The sequence below is a fragment of the Sciurus carolinensis genome, chromosome 17 (genome assembly GCF_902686445.1).
Source record: "Sciurus carolinensis chromosome 17, mSciCar1.2, whole genome shotgun sequence".
In the NCBI taxonomy this organism is placed as follows: domain Eukaryota; kingdom Metazoa; phylum Chordata; class Mammalia; order Rodentia; family Sciuridae; genus Sciurus; species Sciurus carolinensis.
The window spans coordinates 25,270,183-25,297,213 of NC_062229.1; the positions used below are offsets into that span (position 1 = coordinate 25,270,183).

The 27,031-nt window shown below is 43.7% G+C and overlaps 1 protein-coding gene across 4 annotated transcripts in view; it reads right to left on the reverse strand.

Annotated features, from left to right (window-relative positions):
• Lars2 (leucyl-tRNA synthetase 2, mitochondrial) overlaps positions 1 to 27,031 on the reverse strand; it is a 145,218-nt gene that overhangs the window by 29,420 nt on the left and 88,767 nt on the right. For all 4 annotated transcript variants that reach the window (XM_047531622.1, XM_047531621.1, XM_047531623.1 and 1 more), the window contains exons 10-14: positions 22,789 to 22,893; positions 19,864 to 19,979; positions 16,530 to 16,813; positions 14,066 to 14,164; positions 11,118 to 11,255 (exon numbers count right to left, since the gene is read on the reverse strand). In XM_047531622.1, coding sequence (XP_047387578.1) covers positions 11,118 to 11,255; positions 14,066 to 14,164; positions 16,530 to 16,813; positions 19,864 to 19,979; positions 22,789 to 22,893 — 742 coding nt within the window. The remainder of the gene's footprint in view (positions 1 to 11,117; positions 11,256 to 14,065; positions 14,165 to 16,529; positions 16,814 to 19,863; positions 19,980 to 22,788; positions 22,894 to 27,031) is intronic.

Consider the following 27,031-nt stretch of genomic DNA (forward strand, 5'->3'; position numbering starts at 1 on the left):
CCACTCTTCTCTCAGTGTGAGCACCAGGGCTGTAGCTCAGTGGCAGGGCACATGTTTAGCATATGTACCGCCCTGGGTTCAGTCCCCAGCGCCAGGAAAAAACCCAAAGAGCCTCAAAAACAAAGCAAAAAAAAAAAAAAAAGTCTTTGGGATGGAAGGAAGGAAGGAAGGAAGGATGGATCTGAATCCAAAGAAAAAGATGAGTAGGATGATTAAAATCAGCAGCATTAAGACTCAAGGGGCGGAGGAGGAAGTACGGAATCTGTTCCTGCATTTCATCAAGTGGCCCACCACTGCCACCTTCTGTGAATGTGTAGAATTGCAGTGGGCCAGAATCGCCCTAATCCCAGCTGCTCTGCCTAAGACTACACTCCTCCAGCCTCATCTTTTTAATCTCTCTCTCTCTCTCTCTCTCTCTCTCTCTCTCTCTCTCTCTCTCATTTATTTTATTTCTTACTCTGCTGGGGATTGAACCCCAGGTCTCACACATGCTAGACAAGTGCTCTACCACTGAGACACCCCTCTTATCTCTTAAAGTGAACTGCTAAATGAAAAGACAGTAACCATATTAAAAAGCATGATTCCTTGGGATGCACAATTTGGTGAGCTTTCACAAATAAACAGAGCTGTGCAGCCAGCACCCAGATCAATCAGCAGGGTGCACCCAACCTCCCAAATCCCGCTCGGCCCCCCCTAGGTGCTACCTCCTCACCACGGGCACTGTGAGCCTGACTGCTAACACCATGGTCTAGTTCTGCCTGCTTCAGAACCACTTCCAACCACTTCTGAATGCAGGGTGTCTGGTAAGTTGCCATGAGATGCTTTCCCTGGAACTGGGGAGGCGGGGTCACCTCATAAAACAGCAGTGTACCAGAACCAATACATCTTCTTTTCTGAGAGGTGGCAACAGTGTGACTTGATCACTGGAGCCCATCTGCGCGCTGGACCTTCTCCTGGGTGCAGTAGGGCAGGGCCACCTCAGAGGAGTCTTCTGGGGCAGAGATGGCAAAATGCACATGACTGCCCCAGTGCCCTCGCCTGTGACCATCCAGGCATCACCGATCACAGCACTTGGGCGGGGCCTCGGAACTCAGCACCATGTTACCAGAAAGCACAGAGTTATGTGAAGCATGTTACTTATTTATTCAACTAGTATTTGTTGAGTGCTTGCTATGTGCCTGATGCTAAAGGAACTAGGCTTTGGGGATACAATGGTGGGAAAGCGACCCTGGTCCTTGGGGAGGAAGTCCATTTGCTGTCACTGATTTGCGGTTTCCAATGCCTGGACATTCTCAAAGATGTGAGGGAGGAAAAGAAAGCCTAGTCATGTTTGAAGAGTACCTCCTTCCAAATCAAGTCCAAATTCTTCAGCTTGGTCATCAAGGATCCCTTCCCCTCCCTTTTCACAGCCTCTTCTTTTCCCGACGTTGCCCTCATATGCGTCCACATCCTTACTCACGCTGTTCTCCAAACTGCTATCCAAATCATCCATTTGTCAAGTTCAACTCCATCTTGCAGGCTCCACTCCAATGCTACCTCTCCTGAGGCGTCTTGGAACTTCCTGTTCTTTCCTTGTATGTGTGTCCAGTGTGATACTTCTAACTGTATTTGGTAGTTTTTAAGTTTTATTGCATGTGACTGACCTTTCCATTTTCCTCCTGAGAGGAAGAAGAAGGGAATCTTTGAGATGCTCCCAGCACCCAGCCCATAACATATGCTCAATAATGCTAACTTCTTTGAACTAAACCAAGCTCGTTTTAATGCAAGAATAAATAAGCTTCCCAGTAGCAGAGGTGGGGAACAGTGTGGAGGGGACGATGTGAAGACAAGAGATGAAGGAAGAAAGAGGTGGGTAAGAGGCAGGCACGGGAAGCTATGAAACCTGGAGGCACAAGGTATGCTAGGTGCGACGTGGAGGTGCTAAGTGCCCAAGGGGCAGCATGGAGGCAGTAGGTGAAATGGAGGCACTAGGTGTACAAGGTGCACTAGGTGCACTAGGTGCGACGTGGAGGCACCAGGTGTGCAAGATGCAACGTGGAGGCGCCAGGTGCAGGGGAATGAGGGGCAAGGGGGTGTAGGGTGCTGCTGGACTTGGAGCCCAGCCCTGCTGGAGTAGCGCTCACTCACAGCACGCTGTGTGTTCATGATTCAGATTCACAACCAGCGTAGTGTTTCCCGTTTGTTCATTCAGCAGATGGCACCTAGGAACAAACTTACTATAAGCAGCTGAGTTACTCATTCATTCTAGAGACTGCACAGCAGGGACCTTTATGAGAGTGAAAATCTGCAACTTTAAACCACCAACAAACTGCTTCTGGCTCCAGGACCATCAAAGGCAGGGGCATTATGCCGGCCTTCACTTGAAGGCCGAGGATTTCCAGAGTTGGCGTTCTTACTCCCTCAAGCCCACCTGGGGGAGATGATGTTTGCGTGCACTGAGACACAGGTGCATGAGGAGAAGGGATGGGATCGTCAGTATGACCAGCTGAGGTGGGACTCCAGGAATTCAGAACGGATGATTGATACCTGCTGGGCATTGAAGGCCACCTCTGTCTCATGAGACAGAAGGGAAGGAGGAGAGGAAGGAAGAAAGAGGGAAGGCGAGCTGCTGATAGGGAGGGTGGGCTGCTCATTAGTAGGACAGACAAGGAAATTCCCAGCACAGACTGCCAGGTTACTTAAGTGCTGGTACAAATCATCACATGCAAGGAATGTCCCAATTAAGACGTAGCTCAAACAATCTCAGGACATGGCAGAGTCCTAACTAGTCTCTGAGATGACATCTGCCCACTACGCAGCCCTGGGCAGCCTGTTGCCCACTCTCCTGACCCGACCAGGCAGCCACTTATGTGGAACTGGAAAGGAGAAAGCAGAGGGCCCCGGACCCCTGCAAGTCCAAGTCAGAGACTTCCCTCTCCTTCCTCGCTGGGTCCCTAGGGCCATCAGGTCCACAGAGAGTCGTTTCTAAGGTAGCCACGCTCCCGGGAGCAGAGAAGCCAGGAGCAGAGCAGGCCTTGTCAGTAGGCTGAGACCCCAGCCAAACATCTCTTCCCTGCCTGCTCCTTTTGTCACAAGCTCTGCTTCTGATGCGATCAGAGAAAGTGATCACAGGCGGCTGTTCCCATAGAGCAGTTTCTGTGGGCCACGGCTATGCTGGCAGCAAGTTACAAGGAGAATTTCAGTCCAGGGAATTCAGCGTCTCTCTGAGTGGCACTGAGCAACAAAAGAGCTGTAGGAGTCCACGTCTGCAGCTGTCCCCCACACGGCACAGGAGGACAGAAAAGGCCCCCTTATCTGGAGTCTAAGAGGAGCTGTGACAAGAGCTCCCACTGGCCTGTGCCCCTCCCTGGGGCTCTCTCCCAGTGCTAATAGAATCAAACCCCAGGCTCCCAAATTTCCCTTCTGTAGAAAATAGTCTGCAAATGACTGCTTTTGTTAAAAATCATAAAGTTACTTAATCATTATAAAAAATCTGAGAACAATTGGAAGTGTGTTAAAAAACAATAAAATCATTAAGAAGTTCATCGCTCATAGATGACCAACATTGCCGTATTCTTTCTAGTCTTTTCTCGTGTTAAATGAGTAAATAGATGCGTGTCAACGTGCACAAACATATAAAGGCAGATGAACAAACTGTTAGCTATAATTTTGCATCTTGCTCTTTTCACTTCTCAGTGCTTCAGATGCATTTCTTCATGCTCTTAAACTTTGGAATTTAATTCTAAAGAGTTGAATAAGAATTTTCTGCACAGGTGGGCTATTGTCAATTTATCCCTTCTCAGGGGTGCATTCTGGGGCATTGAGGCTGTATGCACACTTTCAGTTACTTGAAATAACATGTACATGGACATCCTGGTACGCAAGCTTGAATTTTTGATTATTTTCTTAGGTTAGAGTTCTAGAAGTGAGAGTAGTGTGTCCAAAAGTGAATAAGTGAATATCTTTAAGGATCTTGCTTTATATTGGGAGACTTGCTCTCATCTTAGCCTCTTTGTTCCATGGACAATGGCATCTCACTGCTGACTAGTTTGTATTTCTTTGACTACAAGTGAGGAAAACAACTGATACAATGATTACTGATCATCTGTATATCTCCTTTTGTGAATTTCCTGTTGCTGTTAGTTCCAGGTTAATTATTTGTGGTATTCCACATATACCAACAAGGCACCTGTACCTGCCTGCTCAGTCTTGTGGGGTGGCGCACCCAACCAAGAGGCCAGTTTCTTATGAATAGTAGAAGACCTTCTAAAGTTCTAACTGCAAACCTAAGTGTGTAAGTAACAGGCAAAATGTCTAGGGCTCTTTAGAAAACAAGAAGGAATATCTGATCTGTGCATATGCTGTTTATATGTAAAGAAATTTATAGTTAGCTGGGCACAGTGCCACATGCCTGTAATCCAAGCAGTTCAGGAGGGTGAGAGAGGAGGATCACAAGTTTGAGGCCAACCTCAGCAACTTAGCAAGGTCTTAAGCAACTTAGTAAGACCCTGTCTCAAAATAAAAAATAAAAAAATAAAAAGACAGGGAATGCGGCTCAGTGCTGAAGTGCCCCTCGTTTAAATTCTCAGTATATACATAAAATTAATTAGAATCATAGAGAGAAAAGGGGCTCAGAGATGACTGAGTTCCTAACAAACCAGGCCACTGAGATTCAAAAGAGTCAGGTCTCTTGTCATCATGGCTAACTAGTAGCATGCTCAGCATGAATAGAGGTCTCTGGACACCTGGTCCAGGGGCAAGGGCTGAGAAATGAAAAACTGAAGTGAAATAGCTATAGTTTCAAGTCCCTACTGAAACGACAATGCTAATCAAAAGGATCACAGAAATTAAACTTTAAAAATTTTGACTTTCACAGGTTGCTCAAACACACACAGGGTGGACAGGCCTCGATTTTTCCTCCGGGGAGGGCGGGGCAATGGTGAAGGCGGCCTTTGGCATCTTCTTCTGAAAGGTCGGCCTTTAGAGAACTCAAAGCAAATCTCTTAAGGGAGGAGAAGAGGGAACAGAATCTCACCATCGTGAAAAGAATGTTTAAAAACCCCAAATGCCTGCATAGGTCTGTTTCTATTTACGTCATGTAGCTGGCCCTTAAAGCTGATGGTAAAGTGAATTCCAGGTGTACCTGGAAGCTTTTCAGATTAGAAAAGCATCTGAACAGAAACGAAGTCATATCTGTAACTGTATTTCAGAATTACATCAGAATGCTGCAGACCCTTTTTCCTTCTCAAATGCAGTTTTGAAACATCATAAAGAAGCCATAAATAGAAGGGAAATAGTAGAGTGTAGGGGATCAGGAGGGAGGGAGGAAGGGAGGAAAGGGGAAATCAGGGAAATAAAATCAACCATATTATGCTACATGCATGTCTAAATATATCCCAATGAATTCCACCTTACAATGCAGCAATGAAAAGAATATGTAAATAAAGCTGGGCACGGTGGCACACGCCTGTAATCCAGTGGCTTGGGAGGCTGAGGCAGGAGGATCATGAACTCAGCGAGACCCTGTCTTTAAATAAAATACAAAATATTGCTGGGGATGTGGCTCAGTGGTTGAGTGCCCCTGGGTTCAACCCCCAGTACCAAACAAACAAACAAACAATATTTAAATAAACAGAAGGAAGACCAGAGGAGTAGAGGAAAGGGAAGAGAGGGAGGGAAGAAGGAAGGGAAAAGGGAAGTGCTGGGGATAGAGCGAATTATGTGCCCATGTGAATATCACAATGAACCCCACTATTGTGTATAATTGTAACCCACTGGTTAAAAAGTAAAAAGTTCTTTAAAAAAATTAAAAAATCCAGGCCTTTATGTGCTATACCTTAGGATAGCTGATCACTGAATAATTGGTTGATTGATTACTTCCACAAATAATTATTCAGAAACTGGCAGAAATGTGCCCTATTATCAAGGAGCCAGAAGTCACTTATATATGGTCTCTGTTTCTAGACCTATGCAAAAATGAAATATTTCTTGTAATTTTGTCTTTAACCGAATCTCTACTGCCCAGGCACACCTACAATCCCAGTAATTTGGGAGGCCAAGGCAGGAGGATTGCAAGTTTAAGGCTAGCCTTGGCAATTAGTGAGGTCCTGTTTCAAAATAAAAAATAAAAAGGTATGGGGATCTAGCTCAGTGGTATAGCAACCCTGGGTTCAAACGTTAGTACTACAAAAAAAAAATCAAACAAACAAACTGAACCTCTATCCAATTCTCATTATCCCATGGAGACCATTTCTATTGAAGAACATAAACTAACTGTTTCTATCAAGGGATTAAACTAAAATTTATTTAAACAAACAAATCCTATGAATGTATAATGTCCATGAGACTGCGACAGGACAGGACACCATTCCCAACCTCAAGGGTAATGTTTACTTAGGTAAATTCACTTTCATATATAAGAAATGCAAAGCAGAACTGGCAGGTTCTATAACCTAAATGCAAACATTTTAACTAATTTATTTACCTGAGGATCAGGGCTGTTAATGTTGTTTAATGACCTTCTGAGCGAATCAGTTTATTTTTATACATGGAGGTCTCTGGGACTAATGAGAAGAAAATAAGTTTAAGCATTTAATTTATATCCTAAATTAGTTTTCTGTACAGATGACTTTTAATCCATGTGCACTGCAGAGTCAGTGAGCTGGTCCAAGAGCGGGGTGAAGGCAGGGACCTAATGTGCTTCACTATAATCAACCTGAGTTTCTGTCTGTATTACAGAGGTTTTATTTTTCTAAAGATTTATTTATTTATTTTTAGTACTGGGGAGTGAACCCAGGGGTGCTTTACCACTGAGTTACACATCCAGCCCTTTCTATTTTTTATTTTGAGATGGTCTCACTCAGTTGTTGAGGGTCTGAGTTGATGAGGCTGACCTCGATCTTGCGATTCTCCCTCCTCAGCCTCCAGGGTCATCAGGATTGCAGACTTGTGCCACCATGCCTGGTTCAGAGGTTTTAACAGTAATATATATATATATAATTTTGTTTGGTTTTTTTTTTTGGTGCTGAGGATCAAACCCAGGGCCTCATGCATGCTAGGAAAACACTCTACCACTGAGTCACATCCCCAGCCCCAGCAATATATTTTTAATCCAACAAAAAGTAAAAAACATATAGCCTTTAATCCAAGATTCCCCAGTGTTTGGACTTGACCCTACAGATATGCTCCTCAATACTTGCTAATAATATAGCTAAAGAGAGTCACCAGTTGGGCATGGTGGCACATGTCTATAATCCCAACTATGTGGGAGGCTGAGGCAGGAGGATCAAAAGTTTAAGGCCAGCTTGGGAAACCCAGTGAGTCCCTGTCTCAAAATAAAATAAAAAATTAAAAGGGTTGTGGATACAACTTAGTGGTATAGCACCCCTGGGTTTAATTCCCAGTACTAAAAAAAAAAGTTACTTCTTTTGGATAATAATATAGAGGACTGTTTGAATATGGCATACTATGCATAAATTTAAAAGCATATCATGCATAAATTTTAAAGAATGGGAGATTTGTATGTGCTGATTTGGAAAGACTACCAAGCTACATGAAAAAGGCAAAAACCTATGTGCAACATACGTAATATTTAAAGTGAGTTTATCAATGAAAGCATATAGGTAGAAATAAGGAAAATATTTTTCTGCATGAAATCAAAGAAATTTAAAAGTCATGGAAAGGGATGAGGGTGGCATGCAGGGAGGGAGACACCAAATTCACTTCCTATGTAGGCGAACTTTTCATAGGCATGTATCACTTTTTTTTTTTCTAGATTGGGAGATACTAGGATACCACCCCTCCACTGCCTTTTCTTCTCTGTAAGTAAAAAATATGTTAAAGGATGTTCCAACTTGCCGCCAGGCAGACGAGAGCGTCTGATCATTGTTCTGAAGGAAAATCAACTGAAAGAGCCAGATAGGCTAGAAACTACATTGCTTAGAAGGCATCACTTAGCTGACCAAACCAAACCTCACCAAGGCAAAAACAAACTAAGGAAAGTCCGGTTCCTGCGGCCAGAATCTATAGAAACCCAGTGGTCAAGAACTCTGAACAGGGCGTGGAGCAGAAAAGATGAGATGGAAAGTCTGGGGGGCTAGGCCGCTGAACCCCCAGGAGGTGGGGTAAGGCGGGAACCAGAAACAGACTTGGGGCTCAGGACAGAAAAGCAAGGACACTTGCCTTTGTTGACCATGGTGTTGTCAGGAAGGAAAGAAAAATGTCTCTGGAGATTCTGAGACGTAAGCCCACCTTCACATGGGTGTGGCACTGAATCCATCCTACCCATATGGTCCTATGAACCTCAAGCAGAAAATTTAATTTAAAGTGGTCCCAAGTTGGTAGCATCTCTGGGCATCAGGGAGAGGCTACACAAATCACCTCTGGCAGAGCCACCAAAGAATTCCCATAAATAAAGGAAGGGAGGCATAGGAGCTACAGTTAAAATTCACCCTCTCACATACGAACCAAGGGAACAAAGCCCCCGAGTGAGAACAGCAGAAAAAAAAATGCCTGAATCAGGCCCATGAAGACCTTAGATACAGGATCAACAGTCAGATATTTAAAACAGACACGTGGAACGTATCTTAGGAAATGAAGAAAGGCTTGAAATTCAGTAAGACCCTACAAACAACAGAGGAGATTTAAAAATCCAGAACTTCTAGAAATAAAAACAACTGAAATACAAAACTCAAAGGATAGACTAATCAGCAGATGAGGGACAATTACAGATGGGAAGAAATCACCCAAAGGGAGGTGGGGAAACCAAGAGGTAGATGATGTAAAAGGACAATTAAGAGATACAGAATAGGAGGCTGAGGCAGGAGGATGGCAAGTTCAAGGCCAGTCTCAGACACTTAGCGAGGCCCTGTCCCAAAACAAAGACTAAAAAGGACCAGGCACAGTGGTGCACGCTTGTGATTCTAGTGGCTTGGGAGGCTGAGATAGGAGGATCGTGAGTTCAAAGCCAGTCCCAGCAACTTAGCAAGGCTCTAAGCAACTTAGTGAGAACATGTCTCTAAATAAAATATAAAAAATAAAATATAAAATATTTTCCACTGGGGATGTGACTCAGTGGTTGAGTGCCCCTGAGTTTAATCCCTAGTAAAAACCAAACCAAACCAAACCAAAACAAAACAAAAATAAAAAGGGCTGGAGATGTAGCTTACTGGTAGAGCACCCCTGGGTTCAATCCCCCAAACTGAGTGAGAGAGAGAGAGAGAGAGAGAACACACATGCAAGCGAGAATGGGACTGAGGCACTCTATAAATACATCTAACCGGAGTTACAGGAGAAAACTGGGAGAATGGGGTTAGCAAGAGATAATATTCGAAGAAATAGTGACAGAGAACTTCTAAGATAGCACCCTACATATTTAAGAAGACCAAACCTCAAGCAAATACGTGAAGGAAATCCATACATAGATAAAGCAGATAAACCCCAGAACACCAGAGACAAAGGGAACACCTCTAGTGCAAATAGAAAAGATGGCCCATCTAAAAGGGAATCACAAGCCAAGGTGCACCGACTGTCGGCTCGCCATCAGAAAATGGCCTGAGAGAGCACCGTCAACTGAGAACTCTGTGCTAAATCAAACTCTCTTAAAAATGGTGTTTAGGGGCTGAGGATGCAGCTCAGGGTAGAGCACGTGTTTAGTGAGCACATGCCCTCGAAGGGTTGATGAAGATGGAGTGAAGGGCACCCTCATCTCTGCTGGGGCTATCGCCACTCTGGGAAAGAGTTGGTGTTCCTTAGTAAAGCTGACCAGTGCGTATCCTACAACAGAGGTAACACACCCTAGGAAATGTTGACACACACGTCAGCAACCATGTGCAAGAACGTGCATGACAGTATTGCTCGTAATCGTGCAAAACAATCCAATGACTGTTATGGAGGAATGGTGCTGTGGATGCATAAACTGAGCTCTGTACTGGCAATTCCACTCCACACAACGGAACACCACCCAGCAGGGGAATAGGAACGAGACGTGACTTTACACAACAACACAGATGAGCTGGCTGCTGAGGTGCACACCTATAATCCCCTCTATTAGGGAGGCTGAGGCAGAAGGATCGCAAGTTTGAGGTCAACCTGGGCAACTTAGTGTAACCCTATCTCAAAATGAAAGGGGCTGTAGCTCAGTGCTTACCGAGCATGCATGAAGGCCAGGGTTCAATCCCCAATATTCTGAAAAAAACCCAACCCAAACCAAAAAAAGCAGCACTGACTCTCAAAAAATGTTGGGCAAAGAAAGCAATACAGAATAGGCGAAATATGATTCTATACAGTTCAAATGCAGAGAAACCAAGTAATATGTATTGTTTAAATATATATACAGTAGTGATAAGTTCACAAAGAAAATTCAAGAAAATAAATAAAAAAGGCAGGGTGTTAGCTGGAGGAAGGGTGGTGGTGTGGGAAGAGGGCTGATGGGACTGGAGAGGGTGCCAGGGCGTTCTGAGGTGATAGTAATACTCTACTTCTTAAACCGAGCAATGGGGCATGGGTGTTCATTTTATTTTTTTCAATTATATAATATACTAAATACTAACTATATATATATATATTTAGTACATATATAGATCATATATATATATATATATATATATATATATATATATGATCTATTTCATGGGGGGGAAGTACACACTTACGTCTTGTGAACATGAGGAAGGTTATAGACCAACAGGAAAAAAATTATCAGTGCATTTACAGTGTGATTCTCTATTTTCCACTCCAATACATACACTCATCAGCGTGGCATATTAAGGCAGGATTCAGTCAAGCTTAGAAAGAAAGCTTGTACAGAGGCCGCGGATGATAAGCGTGACTTCACATGAGATGCCAGAAAAGGCCATGTACCATTGGGCCTACTTTTCTCTGCCTCACAAGTAAAAGTCTCAATTACCTAACTCACTTAAGCAGAGACACACTGAAGGCTAGATTTGTGTGAGCCAGAACTATTAAGCAATATGTATACACGCACCTCAGACTCTTAAGGCTGACAATGGCCTCTGGAGTACACTTGAAAAATAGAATTTTTCTGCCACATATATCGGCCTTGCTTCTGAACAGGTGATACCTGCTTCAAGTTGCTCTTCGTGAACTAATTCTTTTGCGGAATGAGTATAAATGCTCACCTGTGTTTGACCATTTTTTGATCATGACAGAAATGACTGAAGAATCTTGCATAGAACAAGTGCATGACAGCATGCTCCTTCCCTCCAATATACAGGTCCACAGGCATCCAGTAATCTGCCAGTGCTGAGCTAAAAGGGCTGGAAGAAAGAGAAATGGGCATTTAAAAAAACCTGCTCGCCGTACTGCATAAATTAGAACTGTTGTGAATTGCATATGCTCTGAAGTGAATTGTGTCAGGGAAAAACAGTAATTTTCTTTTAAGAATAAGAGAAAGGCTTATGTAATAAAGGAGAAAAAAGTCAGATCAGTGCTAACTTTGGAAATTTACAACAGCTACAGAAGACATCACTGACACATTTTTTAAAATGCAGTTTTCATACAAAATGAGAATAAGAGAAAAACAGCAGCAAAAAAAAAATGGCATCTCAGGGTGATGCACGTTTGAATATCTACATTTATTTTAGTTTTTATTATGATTAGACAATCGAGATTTCTGAGTTCTTACCCATAGAGGGCAGTGTGGCATTTACAATGCAGACTGACATTGAGATACTAACTGTTCATTTTAAAACAGAAATTCAACCTTATTTTTTAAAGTAGCTTTGAAACAGTCAGCAAGAGCCTGTACACGGCTTACTGAATGTGATGAAGCCTATTTAGGATAAAATCGTCAGAAAATAGCTCAATGACTCTCTTACCTACCATGTTCCACTACAGCGCAGACACTGAAAGACAGGCTTCCTCATATTCCTGGCCCTGATGGGCGTGGGGAGGAAGAGAAACTCCATTTCCCTCTGTTCTGCAGGGACCCTTGGGAAAGAAGGGCGCTGGTCCCTCCCTTGAGGTCAGTCAATCAAGTGACCCTTTGCCTTTGGAAGATTTGTGCTCCATGGCTTCAAGCATTTGTGAACTCTCCCCCCACATCTCTAGATACTTTCTCTGCAGGGAGGTGGCAGCTCCAGCTCAGGCTGGAAGCAGGAGCTCGCAGGTGGAGGCCTGGCCCACCAGCACACGTCTGCATCTTAGTGAAGCTTGGTCTCTCACCTCCACTTACTATGCTGAAATTTGGTACATTAGGAAAAAAACAATTTTTTTTTTTTGGTGAAAAATGGTTCCCTACAGAAACCCAACTGCTAATGCAGGTGATGGTAAAGAAAGGAAAGTGAAAGATGGTATTTAGTTCAAAAACAAGTTTGGGAAGAATTAAGGTGTGAAATGACAAAAATAGCTGTAGAGAGGATTTATGATCCACACAGGAAAGCATCCTAGGGGGATCTCAAGCCAGAGGCTGCTGAACGCAACAGCGGGAGGGAAATGAAGTGCACTGTGCTATTCACAAGGGAGGGGCTCCTAAGTCCAGGATGTACACGGTACCAGTGGAGGGTCCCTCGGTACCAGTGGAGGGTCCCTCGGTACCAGTGGAGGGTCCCTCGTTGTGATTTAGTCTCTCGCATCTGTAAAGGTGGGGAGGGGAACCTGCCCCCCTGCATCCTAATCCGGCTGTTACCAAATGAGACCCCTACTGGGAGGAAGGCCCAGGAGAGGAGCCCTTCTGTGGGTTAGACGGGCCACCTGGTGACTCACAGCCTTAGGAGTTGCTGTGACCTTTCTACCTTTGCAGGGAATTATTTACTTTGGATCCTACTCATTTCTGAAATGAACTCCAATGACAGAATCATAATTCTGCAGGTTAGGATGATGGTGGGGGAGGACTGGAGCATCTGTCTCTCCAGAAATACATGATTTTACAACCAATAAAGGGGCATTTTTATATGTAGATTTAGGGTTTCAGAATATTTCTACCAAGGACCAGAGCAATCTGGCAAGGTCCTTTTAAGCAGAGTGTTTATATTTTTTCCTGAGCTCTGGAATAGTTTTCTTTAGCTCCCATTCTTTTTTTTTTTTTTTTTTTTTTTTTTGCCTAGTTACCAAGTGCTCTTTCCCCTTCATTTTTTTGCTGTTTCTTTTCTTTTCTTTCTTTCTTTTGTGTGTCAAAGAAACAAACACAGCTAAAGAATCAAATAGTATTGAAAGGTTTATCAAGAAGAACAGTGGTGTCCAGTCCCAATGCCCCCACCCAGGTCTCTCCCTGAGCTACTATGAATTCTTAGTTGTTTCTTCCGGCAATTATTTTAAAAATGGGTTTATATTCTTTGTTGATTTGCCTACTTGGGAAATTATCTAGTGACTATATGTGATAACAGGAGATGCTGCCTAGCTCTTTCACACTCCTGGCCCCACCCTCCCTGTATAGTTGCATCATTATTTCTAGTTAAATACATAACACTGCATTCTTATCATCATATAAATGCAATGTCCTGCAAGGCAGGCCTCATGATAGCACTTCCTTTCTATTTTGGTCTTTTATTTGTCTTGTACTTGGGATTTACTTGGCTGTGTATAACCTAATTTAATAGTTTAATACACTTTAAGAGAGCCTGCTTGTTTGTTTTCCAGTGCCGGGGATGGGACCCAGGGCCTCAGGCATCCTAAGCAAGCACTCTATCACTGAGCTGCACCTCCCAGTCCAAGAGAACCTGCTTTTAGGAGCACGGTTGTCCCACACGATGGGCTGCGGAACCTTCAATCACTCTGGTGTTCGTGCCAGCCCTTGCTCTCCCAGCAGCTCCCAGGAGGTAAGAGGGAGGCAGTAGAGCAGAGCCATTCTGCCTGCCTGGGACTCTGAGATGGACAAGTTGCTTGGGCTTCGCAGCAGCCTTGAAGCTCTCAGGACTGCGCTGTGGTCTTCCCTCTCGGTTATGCTCCTTCCCTCTGCTCCTCCTTCTGCACCTGTCACCTGCATGGTGGCTAAGGGCTCTCCTTGCCTACTCCGCTCCTCTCCCCTTTACCCTGCACGGGCATTTCCCCCAGCGATCTCTTGCACGTGTAACTCCATCTTGGCGTTTGCTTGCTGGAGGACCCAAACTGACCAGAGCAGGGGCATTACCTGTGATCATTCTGAGGGTCTGTGAATCGGAAGTAGTACCAAGCAGAGTCAACAAAGGTATCCATGGTGTCTGTCTCTCTTTCCGCTGCTCCCTGGCACCTAAGAAATAAATGAGGTTCATCACTTGGTTTCTTTTTAAATTTTAATGCAGTCTTCCACCAGCTTTTGAGAAAGTCATGACAATGAGGATGAATTTAAAATGTCATAAGAATAATGCCACATCATAAAAAGACAATTCAGAGAAGCCTCTCTTTTTGGATTGTACAGTACATGATGTTTTAAGGGAATTTATAGAATAAAAATTTCAATCTTCCACAATTAAAAGCCTTCTTCTTCACTTCTCTGAATTTAACCCAGTATAAAAATCTCATCATTTGAAAGGACAAGGTGGGATTGTCTCTTTTGTGCACTGACTTCTATTTCAGGCATGTCAAGACTGCCTTCAGCCACCGCCTACTTTATGATGCATCTGAAGCAAATCAATGCACGAAGAGAAATTGAAAACCTAAAGTAGTGAGATGTGCTAAAAAATGAACTTGGGATTTTTTTCTATTTCTGCTCCAGGGTGAAGAATGCAGAAATCCACCTGGACGACCTGAGGTCATAAATTACCTTGGAAAGCCCAAGGGCAGTGGTGTGCTGGCGCCCACTGGTAGCAGTTTGTGGGACTCAATTACCAGCATCTCCTCTCAGCTCTGTGACAAGTGACGTCAACTTGGTCACTTGAAATTAGCTCTGGTGGGAGTATGATACCACAGAAATTGGCAAACACTGTAAATCAGAAGCCCCTGGCAGTGAGCTGGCTGCTATACACTTATAAGCATACTACTGCCCAATATGGGTTCCTTACTGCAAGGTGAAGAGAGCCTGGTGTTGCAGACAGAGAAGTGAGATCTTAAGAGTGTGAAGGGTTGAAAACAAAATGCAGTCCCCGTCCTAGGAATGGAGGTTCCTGGGGAGCACCAAGGCCCAGAAGGGCCATGCTATGCTAATTCTTAAGGACATATCTCAGTTCAGAGACTGTGGGACTAAATAAAGAGCCAGGTGCCAGAAGCCACTCCATCGAGAAAACTGAGAGGAGGTGCCCTTGGTCAAGCTAAGCACAAGAGGGGACTCAGGTCCCAGGGAGGCTCTGGCAGGGAAGCCCTTCATTACTGCTTATCAACAAAGAGGGTGTCTATTTTCCTCCTGGAGTTCACTTATTTTTTTTTTTTTTTTGGTGCCGGGGTTGAACCCAGGGGTGCTTAACCACTGAGCCACATCCCCAGGCCTTTGGATATTTTATTTTGAGACAGGGCCACACTAAGTGGCTGAGGCTGGCTCTGAACTTGTGATCCTCTTTCCTTAGCCTCCCTAGCCACTGGGATTACAGGCATGTGACACTGTGCCTGGCTTGGGAGTCTACATTTCTACCGTAAGGTGGCCTGTGGCTTCCTATGTTCCTGCCTACAAGCTCCATTTCAAATTCAAAACCACATGGGTGAGGCCCCAGAGGACAGCTGTAAGGCTTCCACCTACAGAACACCTGCTAGGTGCCTCGATGCAGCCTCACCTGCATTCATTCTGGTCCTCAGAACAGCCCTTAGAGGAGGTTACTCTAATTCCCGAGCGGGGAACTGAGGCTCTGGGAAGTCAGGCGACTTTTCCGAAGCCAGATAGCAAGTTCAGAGGCAGAGCCAGGACTTGAATCCTCTACTGCCTAATTCCTCAGCCTGAGCCTTTCTCCGGCACCATGTGGCCACCTGATTGCCACCAGGAACTCAGGTCTCTTCTGGCAGAAGACTAAACTATTTTAAAACCTCCCCATCATGGTCCATGAGCAGAGAAAAATGGCTTCTCCACAAGGAAGAAGGAAAACACAGGAGCTTGATATCTGCAACTTATTTGTTTAACTGGCTGATTTGGCACCATCAAAATCACATTTGAGACATGCCTGTGAACCGATAGAAAAACAATCCCACTTCCAAAGGAGGAAAGGGGAAATCAGGGGTACTTCAGGGCCTCAGAGACAAAGCCCTGAGCACACTGGTGGTTCCACTCCCATTCTGCCACTGTGGATAAGATCACTGTCACCGCGGTGAAAGGAAACCACAGACATGGGAGAAAACATCCTCTTATTTCCAGCAAGCTCTTGGGAATATAAAATGGGAGACAGTGGTCTTTTTAAAAAATATGATGAAAATCTGTGCTTTTCTACCCCCTGGATCAGATGTTTCTGGAAAAGATGTTAACTGACATGGTTGCTTCCAAAGGCTTGGAGGAGAGGGGAAGGCACCCACCACAGTGTCTGACCCAGATTCCAGACCCTTCTCTCAAGGGTCCCAAAAGACCTATGGCATTCGGGCTGGTGGAAGTCATGGGAAAAGAGAGCCGAGTTAGCACCAGGAGAGAGGAGGGGCCCTGAGAGGTCTGCAGGGTACTGGGGTCACAGGCGCAGTGGCCGCTGCAGGGGCTGGCTCCTTACCGGGGGCAGGAGCAGTTCACCCAGTCTGAAGCTGTAGCCAGTGGGGAGCCTCCCTTGCTGGTGAAAGATGTGATGTTGGGCAAAGTCACGGGCAAGTCCTCCAGGGGCACAGGCACTGGACCGCAAGTTGCACAGTGGACAATGGGGATCGGTGTGCCCCAGTACCGCTGCCGCGAGATTAGCCAGTCTTTCAGTTTGTCACTTGTCACATATCCACCCACTCTCTTCCCTCGGGCTTTCTGAGTCAGGGCCAGGAAGGCATCCTGCCGGGTCATACCTGTGAACTAAGAGGGAAAGGACAGATGAATAATCTTCTCTGAATAAGACAAGGTACCACCCCCACATTGACAACCCGCACTGCCATATTTACGTGTGGCTCTCCCAAGGGGCCAGTTCTGTGCAGGTCCACATTAGGACTCTCCTGAGTCCTGGGTGCTTTTGTCTTTGTGGGTCCCTTCCTCCTTAAGATAATATTAAAAATCATATATTTTATGACTGCTCTGATATAGACAAGTATAATTTTTGACCCTAAAAGTTCATTTTTTCCCCTTTTAAATTTTAAAGGAACTTAAAAACCCTCTAAAAGTACTACGGGACTGGGCACTATGTCCACTAAGTCCAGTTGGCCCTGGTTCTGTGGCTCTCCTTATTCCAGAACCCTGTGATACCTACAGAGATAATCAAATATCAGCATTCAGCTGCCAGTGAAGAATTGCACAATATGTATTTTTAATTACTCGTCCCTCGGAGAGAAAGGTATCCAGAAGAAAAATTTGATATTATAGAGGTAGTCAGCGGGCACACCTGGTGCCCTGGCTTCAGGGAACAGACTACACCTTTTGTATTTAAATGCTCCCATTTTACAGAGAGCAGGGCTGAACAGGGATAGTACAAAAGGGAAATTCCTGTTTCACTGACTTTTCAGAGAGCAAAACTGTTCCTACAAAGTGAGCCAGTGGGACTTGTGAACAACCAGATTTTGTAGACATAATGTGTACCTACTATGTGCTGGGCTTGTGCTAGGCCTTGGCACAAAGATAAACATAGTCTGTCCATGCCCTCACGGAGCTTATAGTCATAAGACACAAAGAATAAGAAAATACAGCAGCATTGACCAAGAGCAGTGCCTTTCATTAGCAGTCTGATGTGTTTCCTGAAGTATGGAGCTCTCTGCCAAGGAAGCACCTGAGCCTGGGGACAGTCTATGCTCCGTCCTCCCGTTACCAGAGTTATGATGTAGTTTAGAAACTTTCTTGAAAGTCTGTCATCCATGTACCACTATCTTCATGATCCAGAGGCTTGTGGAGGAAATGGTTTTTGACCATCCATTCTCTTTCTATTCACTGAAGAAATTCCTCTATCCTAGATAACCAGGAGAGGATTCAACAGGCCGCCTGAAACTATGTGAAAGAAGCCGAGAAGTACGACTAACGCTCAGAGTCTCTATTAAGGAGTGGGTATTTCTCTGAGCAGTGAAGCCTCATTTTGGCCGTGGGTGACCCTCTCTTGCCCTGCAGAGGGTGAGCTCAGGTCCCTTAGAGACACCTTGGCTTGGTTCTTTTCCACCTCCAGAGGACCTGCTCAAATAAGATCTAAAGAAGGGTTCACGAACTTAGAGCGTGAGTCATGTCTGTGGATGTAATTTATGAAGTGAAGATACAAACATGAGATCAGAAAATGATGTTGTTCCTTATAAAGGGGGAAAAAAACCAACCTGGCCATAATTCTCATATTCATAGAGAGATAAATAAAACATCCTATTGACAGTGAAATATCCTGAACCTGTAAAAGCTGAAAATTTAGGTCTGATTAGATCAGGATCACCCAGGTTGGGGCCAGTAAGCACCTCCCCAGCGATTCAGAGACACGACCAGATGTGGAATCATTGTGTTACGCCAGTAGTTCCCAGATTCTGCCTCACAGCAGAATCACCTGGAGATCTCTGAACAGTCTTGATGTCCATTTCAGGCCCTCATCACCAACAGTCATTGCATCAGAATCTCTGGGGTGGGACCTAAGTGTTTTAGAACACTTTCCAGGTGTTTCTAGTGTGCAGTCAAGTTTAATGAAGAGTGCTCTAAGCCAGTACTCTCAAACTGTAGTGTGCATAAAAATCATACAAAGATCTTACTTGACTAGGTTGGGGTCTGAGTGTCCACATTTCTAATTAGTGGTGCCAAAGCTGCTGGTCCAGGGACCAGACTTTGAGTAGCAGTTTCAAGCTGGTAATTTTCAAAATATGGTCCCTGGACAGCCAGCAGGAGCAGCAGCAGCATCACCTGCAGACTGGCTGGAAATGCAAGTTCTTGACTGGGTGGGGCCAGGCAATCTGCATTCTAATAAGGCCAGCAGATGATGTTGAGGCTCACTGTTTATGTTAAGGAGCTTTTCATGTTGTGACCAAAATAATTAATAAGAACACCTTAGAGGAGGGGAAGTTCATTTTGGCTCATGGCTCCAGAGGATTAGTCCATGGCTGGCCCAGTCTACTGCACTGGGTCCAGGGTGAGGCAGAACATCATGGTGAGTGCTGCTTCATTTATAGCAGCCAGGAAATAGAGGGAGGGAGAGGAAGGGGCTGCAGACAAGATGAACCCTTCCAGGGTACACTCACAGTGAACCACTTCTAGCCACGTCCCACCTAGTCAGTCCACTTAAATTCAGATGGACCAATCTGGTTACTGCTCCCATAATCTAATCATTTTGCCTCCGAACATTCCTTAATCAACACAAGAGCTTTCAGGGGACCCCTCACTTTCAAACCATAATGCTGTTGCTCTAAGCCACTTCCCACTCCCCCCATCCCTGACCCGACCTCTCCCATCACTTTCTGGTTTGGTTTGGCATTAAGGCTGGACTCAAATCCGGCCAGATGTACACCTTCAAGTGCTGCTGTCTCATTCCAGCGAGAGCTAACCTTGACCAAATAAACCCAACTCTGAACTTCTCTGTTCATTTCTATAAATGAGTTAAACTTCAGCTGGAAACAAAGTTAATAACCTAGAGACAACAGAAATGTTCTGCAGGGAGAAGAATCAAGTTCAGTCACCCATTCCAAGAAACCAGATTTCTTGGAAAAAATTCTTCTCAAGCAGAGGACCCCCATGATAGCACAGTATTCGAGGGTCAGGTTGGATTTAGAGCTGATGAACTTGTAGATCTTGAAGAATAGTGTTTTGTTGTCATAGGGAAGCAGGGCTGCAACACTGGTAGCCGTGAGGGTGAGTGAAAGGGCAGGTTGTGATTTGCATCTGAAGGAAAACATCTCATGCAATTCATATCAAGGTCACGATTTTCAAAGAAGTTCCACAGGTGCATTCCACAGGACACCAACCTCGGCAGAGCTGCTCAGTCTCTCTGTGCCATCTGGCAAAGTTTCAATGACGGCAGAGTAAGCCAGACCCAGGGTTTGGGCTAAGTTGGTGTCCTCCAAGCTGGTGCTGGGAATTCCTAGGGGAGAAACAACAACTCTTCTGCAAGTGCCCCAAATCACAAAATAATTGATGCCTTCAACACCTGGCTTTAGCTTCTTAAAGGAGATGATTTCACTTAACGTAGAAGTCATAAAACTGCATCAGATTCACTGGGAGAATGGAACACACTCTAACATCCTAACATGATCAGTTTATCATGTTAGTATTATTTTCCTTTGCTTAGTTTCTTTTTAAAAAATAGTTGTACATCCTAAAATGTTCATTTTTTTTTTCAGTGAAACATGAATGAGCATTTAGGGAACCTCTTCTTCGAATTCCCTCAGTGACAAAGAATTGGTAATTAGAGTTGACTTCTTCAGCATTTCCCTTTCCCTAGAACCCCAGAAAAATCCACTCAGGAAGTTGAAAGCTAGGTAAGGCAAAAGTACATTCTCAATAGACATGTATTCTTCAACCCACATATGTTCTTGAGGAAACAAGTTGAGCATAAGGAAGTCACTCACCAGAGGGGCCAAGGCCTGCTGCTTTGGGTTCAGCTATGCTGAACAGGTTTTCCCAGTTGTTTATTTTACAGGCAGAGGGTTGCTCAACCTCTGGACTGCTGACATTGTGGACTTTGATGTGGGGGCTATTCTATCCATTGTGGGATGGTGAGCAGCATCCCTGGCTCTTAGCAGTAGCACTGGTAGTTGGGACAATTTTCCAAAATGCCAAAGGTCACCTGACAGCAGAGTCCCTGGTTGAGAACCCCTGTTACAGAGCTACCTGTTGAAACTTCCATATTTGTGGATTTGATACTTCATGTTAAAAACTGAGGGTAAGGGGCAGAAGGCTGAGTCAGATCTTGGAACATCTTCTTTGGAACACTGTCCTAGAAGGGGGATTTGATGTTTGGGAGACATGTTGGAAGGCTCTTCGGAATCACAGAAAGTTCTGGGATAGGATAAAAAGTTCTGTGTTGTTTCAGATGAGATTATGACAGAAAGCACCTGAAAGTGAAAAATGTTGGGTGATTTGGAGGGTTAGGGTAAACAGTGAGCAACGAATATTGAAGCGTGTTCATGGGCAGGGTGTGGTGGCATATTTCTGTAATTCTAGCTACCTGGGAGGCTGAGGTAGGAGAACTGCAAGTCTAAAACCAACCTCGGCAACTTAGCAAGACCCGATTTCAAAATTAAAAAAGGGCTGGGGACGTAGCTCACTGGCAGAGCACCCCTGGGTTCAATCCCCAGTGTGTATGAATGTATGAATGTATGTATGTATGTATGTATAAATAAATAAATGTATGTATGTATGTATGTATGTATGTATAAATAAATAAATAAATGTATGTATGTATAAATAAATAAATGTATGTATGTACGCATGTATGTATGTATGTATTCATGGTCAAGCAGGAAACAAGTCATTTACTGCATTCCAATGTGTCGGGTTAGGAGTTAGAAGGAGTAATGTTCAAAAGGAGACACTGTGACCACAAAATGTATTTGGCCATATAAAGAATGTTCTGGGGCCTGGTGTTGGTTATATGAAACTGGGTAGAATGTGAACTGCTTGTAATAGTGCAGGTGGGATAGCAAAAATACCGCTTATCTCTTGGCTATTTCTGCTCTGTCCTTCTTAGAGGGCAAGAAGCAATCATTTAGAAAATGTTAACTACATAACTGTGGGAAATCAAGACAATAGGAAAAACAATTTTCCATGCATGCCTAAAAAATCTATTTTTTTCCTTTAGAGCTCTCCACACTGTATCAGTGATTTAACTCAAAACCCCACACAAACAAATACAAAAATGCCAAATATTCACAAGAGCTGCCTTTATTGTTTATCCTGGCTGGTCATATTATAAATTTTTAAATTATAAAGTGCTTAAGAGTAACGGAGTTATTTCCTTGCCCAACATACACTTTCTAGGCTCAAGTGGTCAGAAGAGGAAGGCCTGGATGGCTTAGTATCGCTTTTCTGCTTTGATGTCCCTTTGAACCACTTAATCAAAAACCCATCTGGGCATTATAGGGGGAAAATGTGATTTTAATAAGAAACACTATTTCTTCTGCTAGGAGAACAGAACGGAAATAACTGTCCCTGCAAGGTTTTGGCACTATGAAGACTGGTTGGGATCTACTGTGGGAGAGTCAGGAGAGAGATGTGCAGTCTGCCCTAAAGGAAGATTTTGGACAGAGCTGTCTTTAGATTCCTGTCCTTTGCTCATTCCCAGACTTCCTGCTACATGGTGATAGTTTAGAACACTCACGAATGAGTAAGGCTGCCAAGGACATCCAATTTACAGTTCTAAATATGCCTCCAATTTTTCTGCTGTTTCACAATTCTTTCTTGAATAGCTCAAGTTCACCTCCTCCACAAAGCCTTCACCAAAAGCCCAGCCCACGTCGATCATGTGTGCTTGGAACCCCCATCTCATCACCTGCTGACGGTTCTACCAGTTTTGAATTGGATTTTCATCTAAGTTGTATTGTTCCTTGCATCACATGCCTAAGTCTCACCAACTAACTCTTGATCTGTGGGTCGGACATTTTTTTTATTATTCTCAATAGCAATTGGCCAGTTGGACACACTTATGTTTTCAAATGTAGTTCTTAAATAAGGGATGATTAAATGAAAGGGTAAGGGGTTGGGGTTATAGCTCATGGCATGCGTCAGGCCCTGGCTTCAGTCCTAGAAATGCAAAAAATAAATAAATAAAAGTATTCATTTTACAAAGAATCATGGGCTTGACAGCTCTTTCAAGTGACAGCAATAGGCAAGTACCTTGATCTTAAACCTGTGAAATATATTATTTTGATGACATTTTAATAGCTGCATACCTATTTTTGAATCCAGAGAGCCTTCGAAGTTAGCTTGGGCTGTGATAACGACAGGGACCTCCTGCTGGGTGAGCATGTTGACAGCTGTGACGGCCGTGAGGCAATCTGAAAATGAGAACAGACCTCTGCATGCTAGTCAACTGTGACACCAACCACCTGAATCTCAGAGAAGCGAGCGTGAGCTCTTCTGTGCTCGGTACTAATTGTTGAAGAACGTGTCCTTTGAAGGGTATTAATAGACACTTCACACCAGTGGAAAACCAAAAGATTAAACAGGCTCGTGAGAAAATGTTCCTCCTGCTCCTAAGCAAAGCAGTGACAGCAGCATTTCTGGTCTCCAGATGGTGGAGTAAAGATGTTCTCACCCCTGCCTTTTCCTTCTGAAAACTATCTCCAACATACGGAATAAACACAAAATCTATCTGCAGTGAAAGCAGGAGATACCTGAAACCCCAGATCATAACACATGAAGATGGTCGTGATAAGGTATAGAGAATGACTGAGCAGAAAGGGGGAGAGGCTTCCAGAAATGCTAAGGCAAAATAGCTTCTTTCCAGTACCCTTTTCTTAGGAGATATGGGAGGATGAAGAAAGAGACCAGACACAGGATCCGGGAAACAGGGCATCCAACAGAGACATTCACAGAATGAAGACAGAGGGAAGGGCTGGAAGGACAGATGTGCAGCAGTGGCCTGGAGAGGGACCAGGTTAGGTCTAAACAGGACACAGAGCCCTGGGAAACATCTTTAGGAAAGCAAGGGAATCAGTAAGTTATATGGAACATTGTATTACACAGAAAACTGTACTGAGAGGAACACCAAAGAAACATTTTCTGATAAATACTAAGAGAAGATCAGGAAATAAAGAGGTGGAAGCAGTCTCATTTGTAAGATATGTGTGGGAATACAAAAAAAGTAAGATGACCATGTACACAAGAATGAAGCTGGAACCCCACCTCAGGTCATTGGGATTGGGATCTAAAACTACAAAATTCTTCAAAGAAAACATGCATGTAAATGGTAATTATTTTTTTAACACCCAAAGCAAAAAATCAATAAAAGAAAAATAAACAATTTAGACTTCATCAAACTTTTGTATTTCCAAGGGAACCATCAAGAAAATAAAAAGACAGCTCCAGAACTGGAGAGCATTTTTACAAGTTACATATCTGACAAGGGACATGTCTAGAATATGTGAAGAATTATTGAAATGTGCCAAAAGGATCTGAAAAGACATTTCTTCAAAGAGGACAAATAAATGGCCAATTAATAAATGAAAAGATGCTTGATGATACCAGCCATGAAGAAAATGCAAACCAAAACCACAGTGAGACAGCACTTGACACCTACTCAGATGACCGTGATCAGAAAGACAGATGAGAGCGAGTGTTGGCAAGGATGTGGAGGGACTGGAATGCTCACGTGCTGCTGGTGTTTGAAGCTGCTTTGGAAACAGTCTAGTAGTTCCCCAAATAGTTCCTACACGGCCCAGCAATTCCACTCCTAGGTATACGCTCAAGGAAATAAAAATATGTGCCCACACAAAAAACTGCATGAATGTTCATAGCAGTATTATTCATAACAGTAAAAAAGTGGAAATAACCCAAATGTCCATCAACTAGTGGGTGATTAAAATGAAGTATAGCCATATGATGGATTATCCATATTGGAAATAAAAAGAAGAATGAGCCAGGTGGGATAGTGCATGCTTGTAATCCCAGTGACTGGGGAGGCTGACACAGGAAGAGTGCAAGTTTGAGACCAGCCTCAGTAACTTAGTGAGGCCCTAACCAACTTAGCGAGAGACTGTCTCTCGGGGGAGGGGAAAAAAAAAAAAAAGGGCTGGTATGTGGCTTAGTGCTAAAGCGCCCTCTGAGTTAAAATCCTCAGTAAACCCCGCCCCCCAATAAATAAATAAATAAATAAATACATAATGAGGCACATTCTATGCATGGAAGAACCCTGAAAACATGATAAATGAAAGGAAGCCGGACAAAAAGGAGAACTGTCATATGAAGTAGGCGGCGGGCAGCTATCCTGCCCAGCCAGCAGGCCAAGGACAGACGTCATAACTGAGCGACCCCACCTGACCCCTGCACCTAGGTCAGAGCGAGGTGGCAGGTGAGTTAGGCCGCTTGCATCGTGGAGGTAGCAGGCGGGCACCCAACCCGCCTGCCTTGCGGAGCTGGGCGGCGGGTAGCCAACCCGCCCAACCACCAGGCCAAAGGCAGACGCCATCACTGAACAACCCCACCCAACCACTACGCCGAGGTTTGTCGCCATCACGGAGCTAGCCAGAGGCTTCTTTATAGGCTGGTGCAGGCATTTTGAATTACTCCTGAGGGCGTGGCCACCATTATCGGAAGGACAACTCCCTTCCTGAGACACCTACAGGAGGTTAGAGGACCTTTGCAAAGACCCAGGAGCCAAGAAGAGGAGGTATTGAGAGACTCGGGACCAACTCAGAGCCACCAGGGAATATACCCCACCTGAAGGCCACCACCCCTAGAAGGCCAGCTTCCTAGTGGAGCACTACATTATCAAGTTCCTCCAAGACTTCAGGCTACTGAAGGCTAAGAGGTGAGTTATTGGAAATCTACAGAGACAATATTAGTCAATAGAGGAAATCTGCAATATCCTAGAGTTTCACTATTAGAGGGGTAGATACCTGAACAATATGAGAAAACAAGGGAAGAAAATGTCCCAAACAAACCTAGATGGTATAGCAATAAAATCCAATGACAGCATGGCAGAAGAAATGTCAGAAAGGGAGTTCAGAATGTACATAATTAAAATGATCAGGGAAGCAAATGAGGAGATGAAAGAGCAAATGCAGGCATTGAAAGATGAGATGAAAGGGCAAATGCAGGCATTGAATGATCGCACCAATCGACAGTTAAAAGAGCAAATACAGGAAGCAAAAGATCATTTCAATAAAGAGTTAGAGATATTGGGAAAAAAAAACAAACAGAAATCCTTGAAATGAAGGAAACAATAAACCAAATTAAAAACTCCGTAGAAAGCATAACCAATAGGATAGAACATCTAGAAGACAGAACCTCAGATATTGAAGATAAAATATTTAATCTTGAAAACAAAGTTGACCAAACAGAGAAGATGGTAAGAAATCATGAACAGAATCTGCAAGAACTATGGGATATCATGAAAAGGCCAAATTTAAGAATTATCAGGATTGAGGAAGGTAGAGAAACAAAACAAAGGAATGAACAATCTATTCAATGAAATAATATCAGAAAATTTCCCACATCTGAAGAATGAAATGGAAGATCAAGTACAAGAGGTTTATAGGACTCCAAATACATAAAATTACAACAGACCCACACCAAGGCACATTATAATGAAAATACCTAACATACAAAATAAAGACAGAATTTTAAAGGCTGCGAGAGAAAAGAATCAAATTACATTCAGGGGGAAATCAATATGGATATCAGCAGAACTGTCATATGATTCCACTTACATGAAATGTCCCAAACAGGCAAATAAATAGAGACAGAAAATAGGTTGCCTAGGGCTGGGATTAGGAAGGAATCAGGGTGTGTGACTGCTGAAGGACATGGGATTTCTTCTGGGGATGATGAAAATGTTCTAAAATCGACTGTGGTGATGGTTGCACAACTCTGTGCCTATTCTAAAACCCACTGAATTATATCCAATGAATACACAAGTGGATGATTTGTATGCTTGTGAATTTTATTTAAATAAACTTGTTATACAGGAAAGTCTTATTAAAAATGTAGAAAATAGGGCTGGGGATATAGTTCAGTTAGTAGAGTTGCTTGCCTGTCAAGCACAAGGTCCTGGGTTTAATCCCCAGAAATAAAGGGGGAAAAAAAGTAGAGAATAGAATTAAAGGGTTGGATTTTTTTTTCATTCCATAAAAGTTTGGTTATGCCAGTTTTTCAATTAAGAAAAAAAGTTGGTCTTTAAACTTAAATATTAGTAGATTTACACTGAATGAGTAGCAGTAACTTGCTTGCTGGACCTGGTCAAAATTTATTTCTCATAAAGAAACTAAAATCTGAAATTCCTTTTTCTTTCTTTTTTTTTTGGGTGCTGGGGATCGAACACAGGCCTTATGCTTACAAGGCAAGCACTCTACCAACTGAGCTATCTCCCCAGTTCCTAAAATCTGAAATTCCTGACCAGGTCCAGTGTTCTCCACATTTCTCCTAAGTCCTGGGTTGGTGACATGATGCAGAAATCTAAGAGAGTCATGGAGA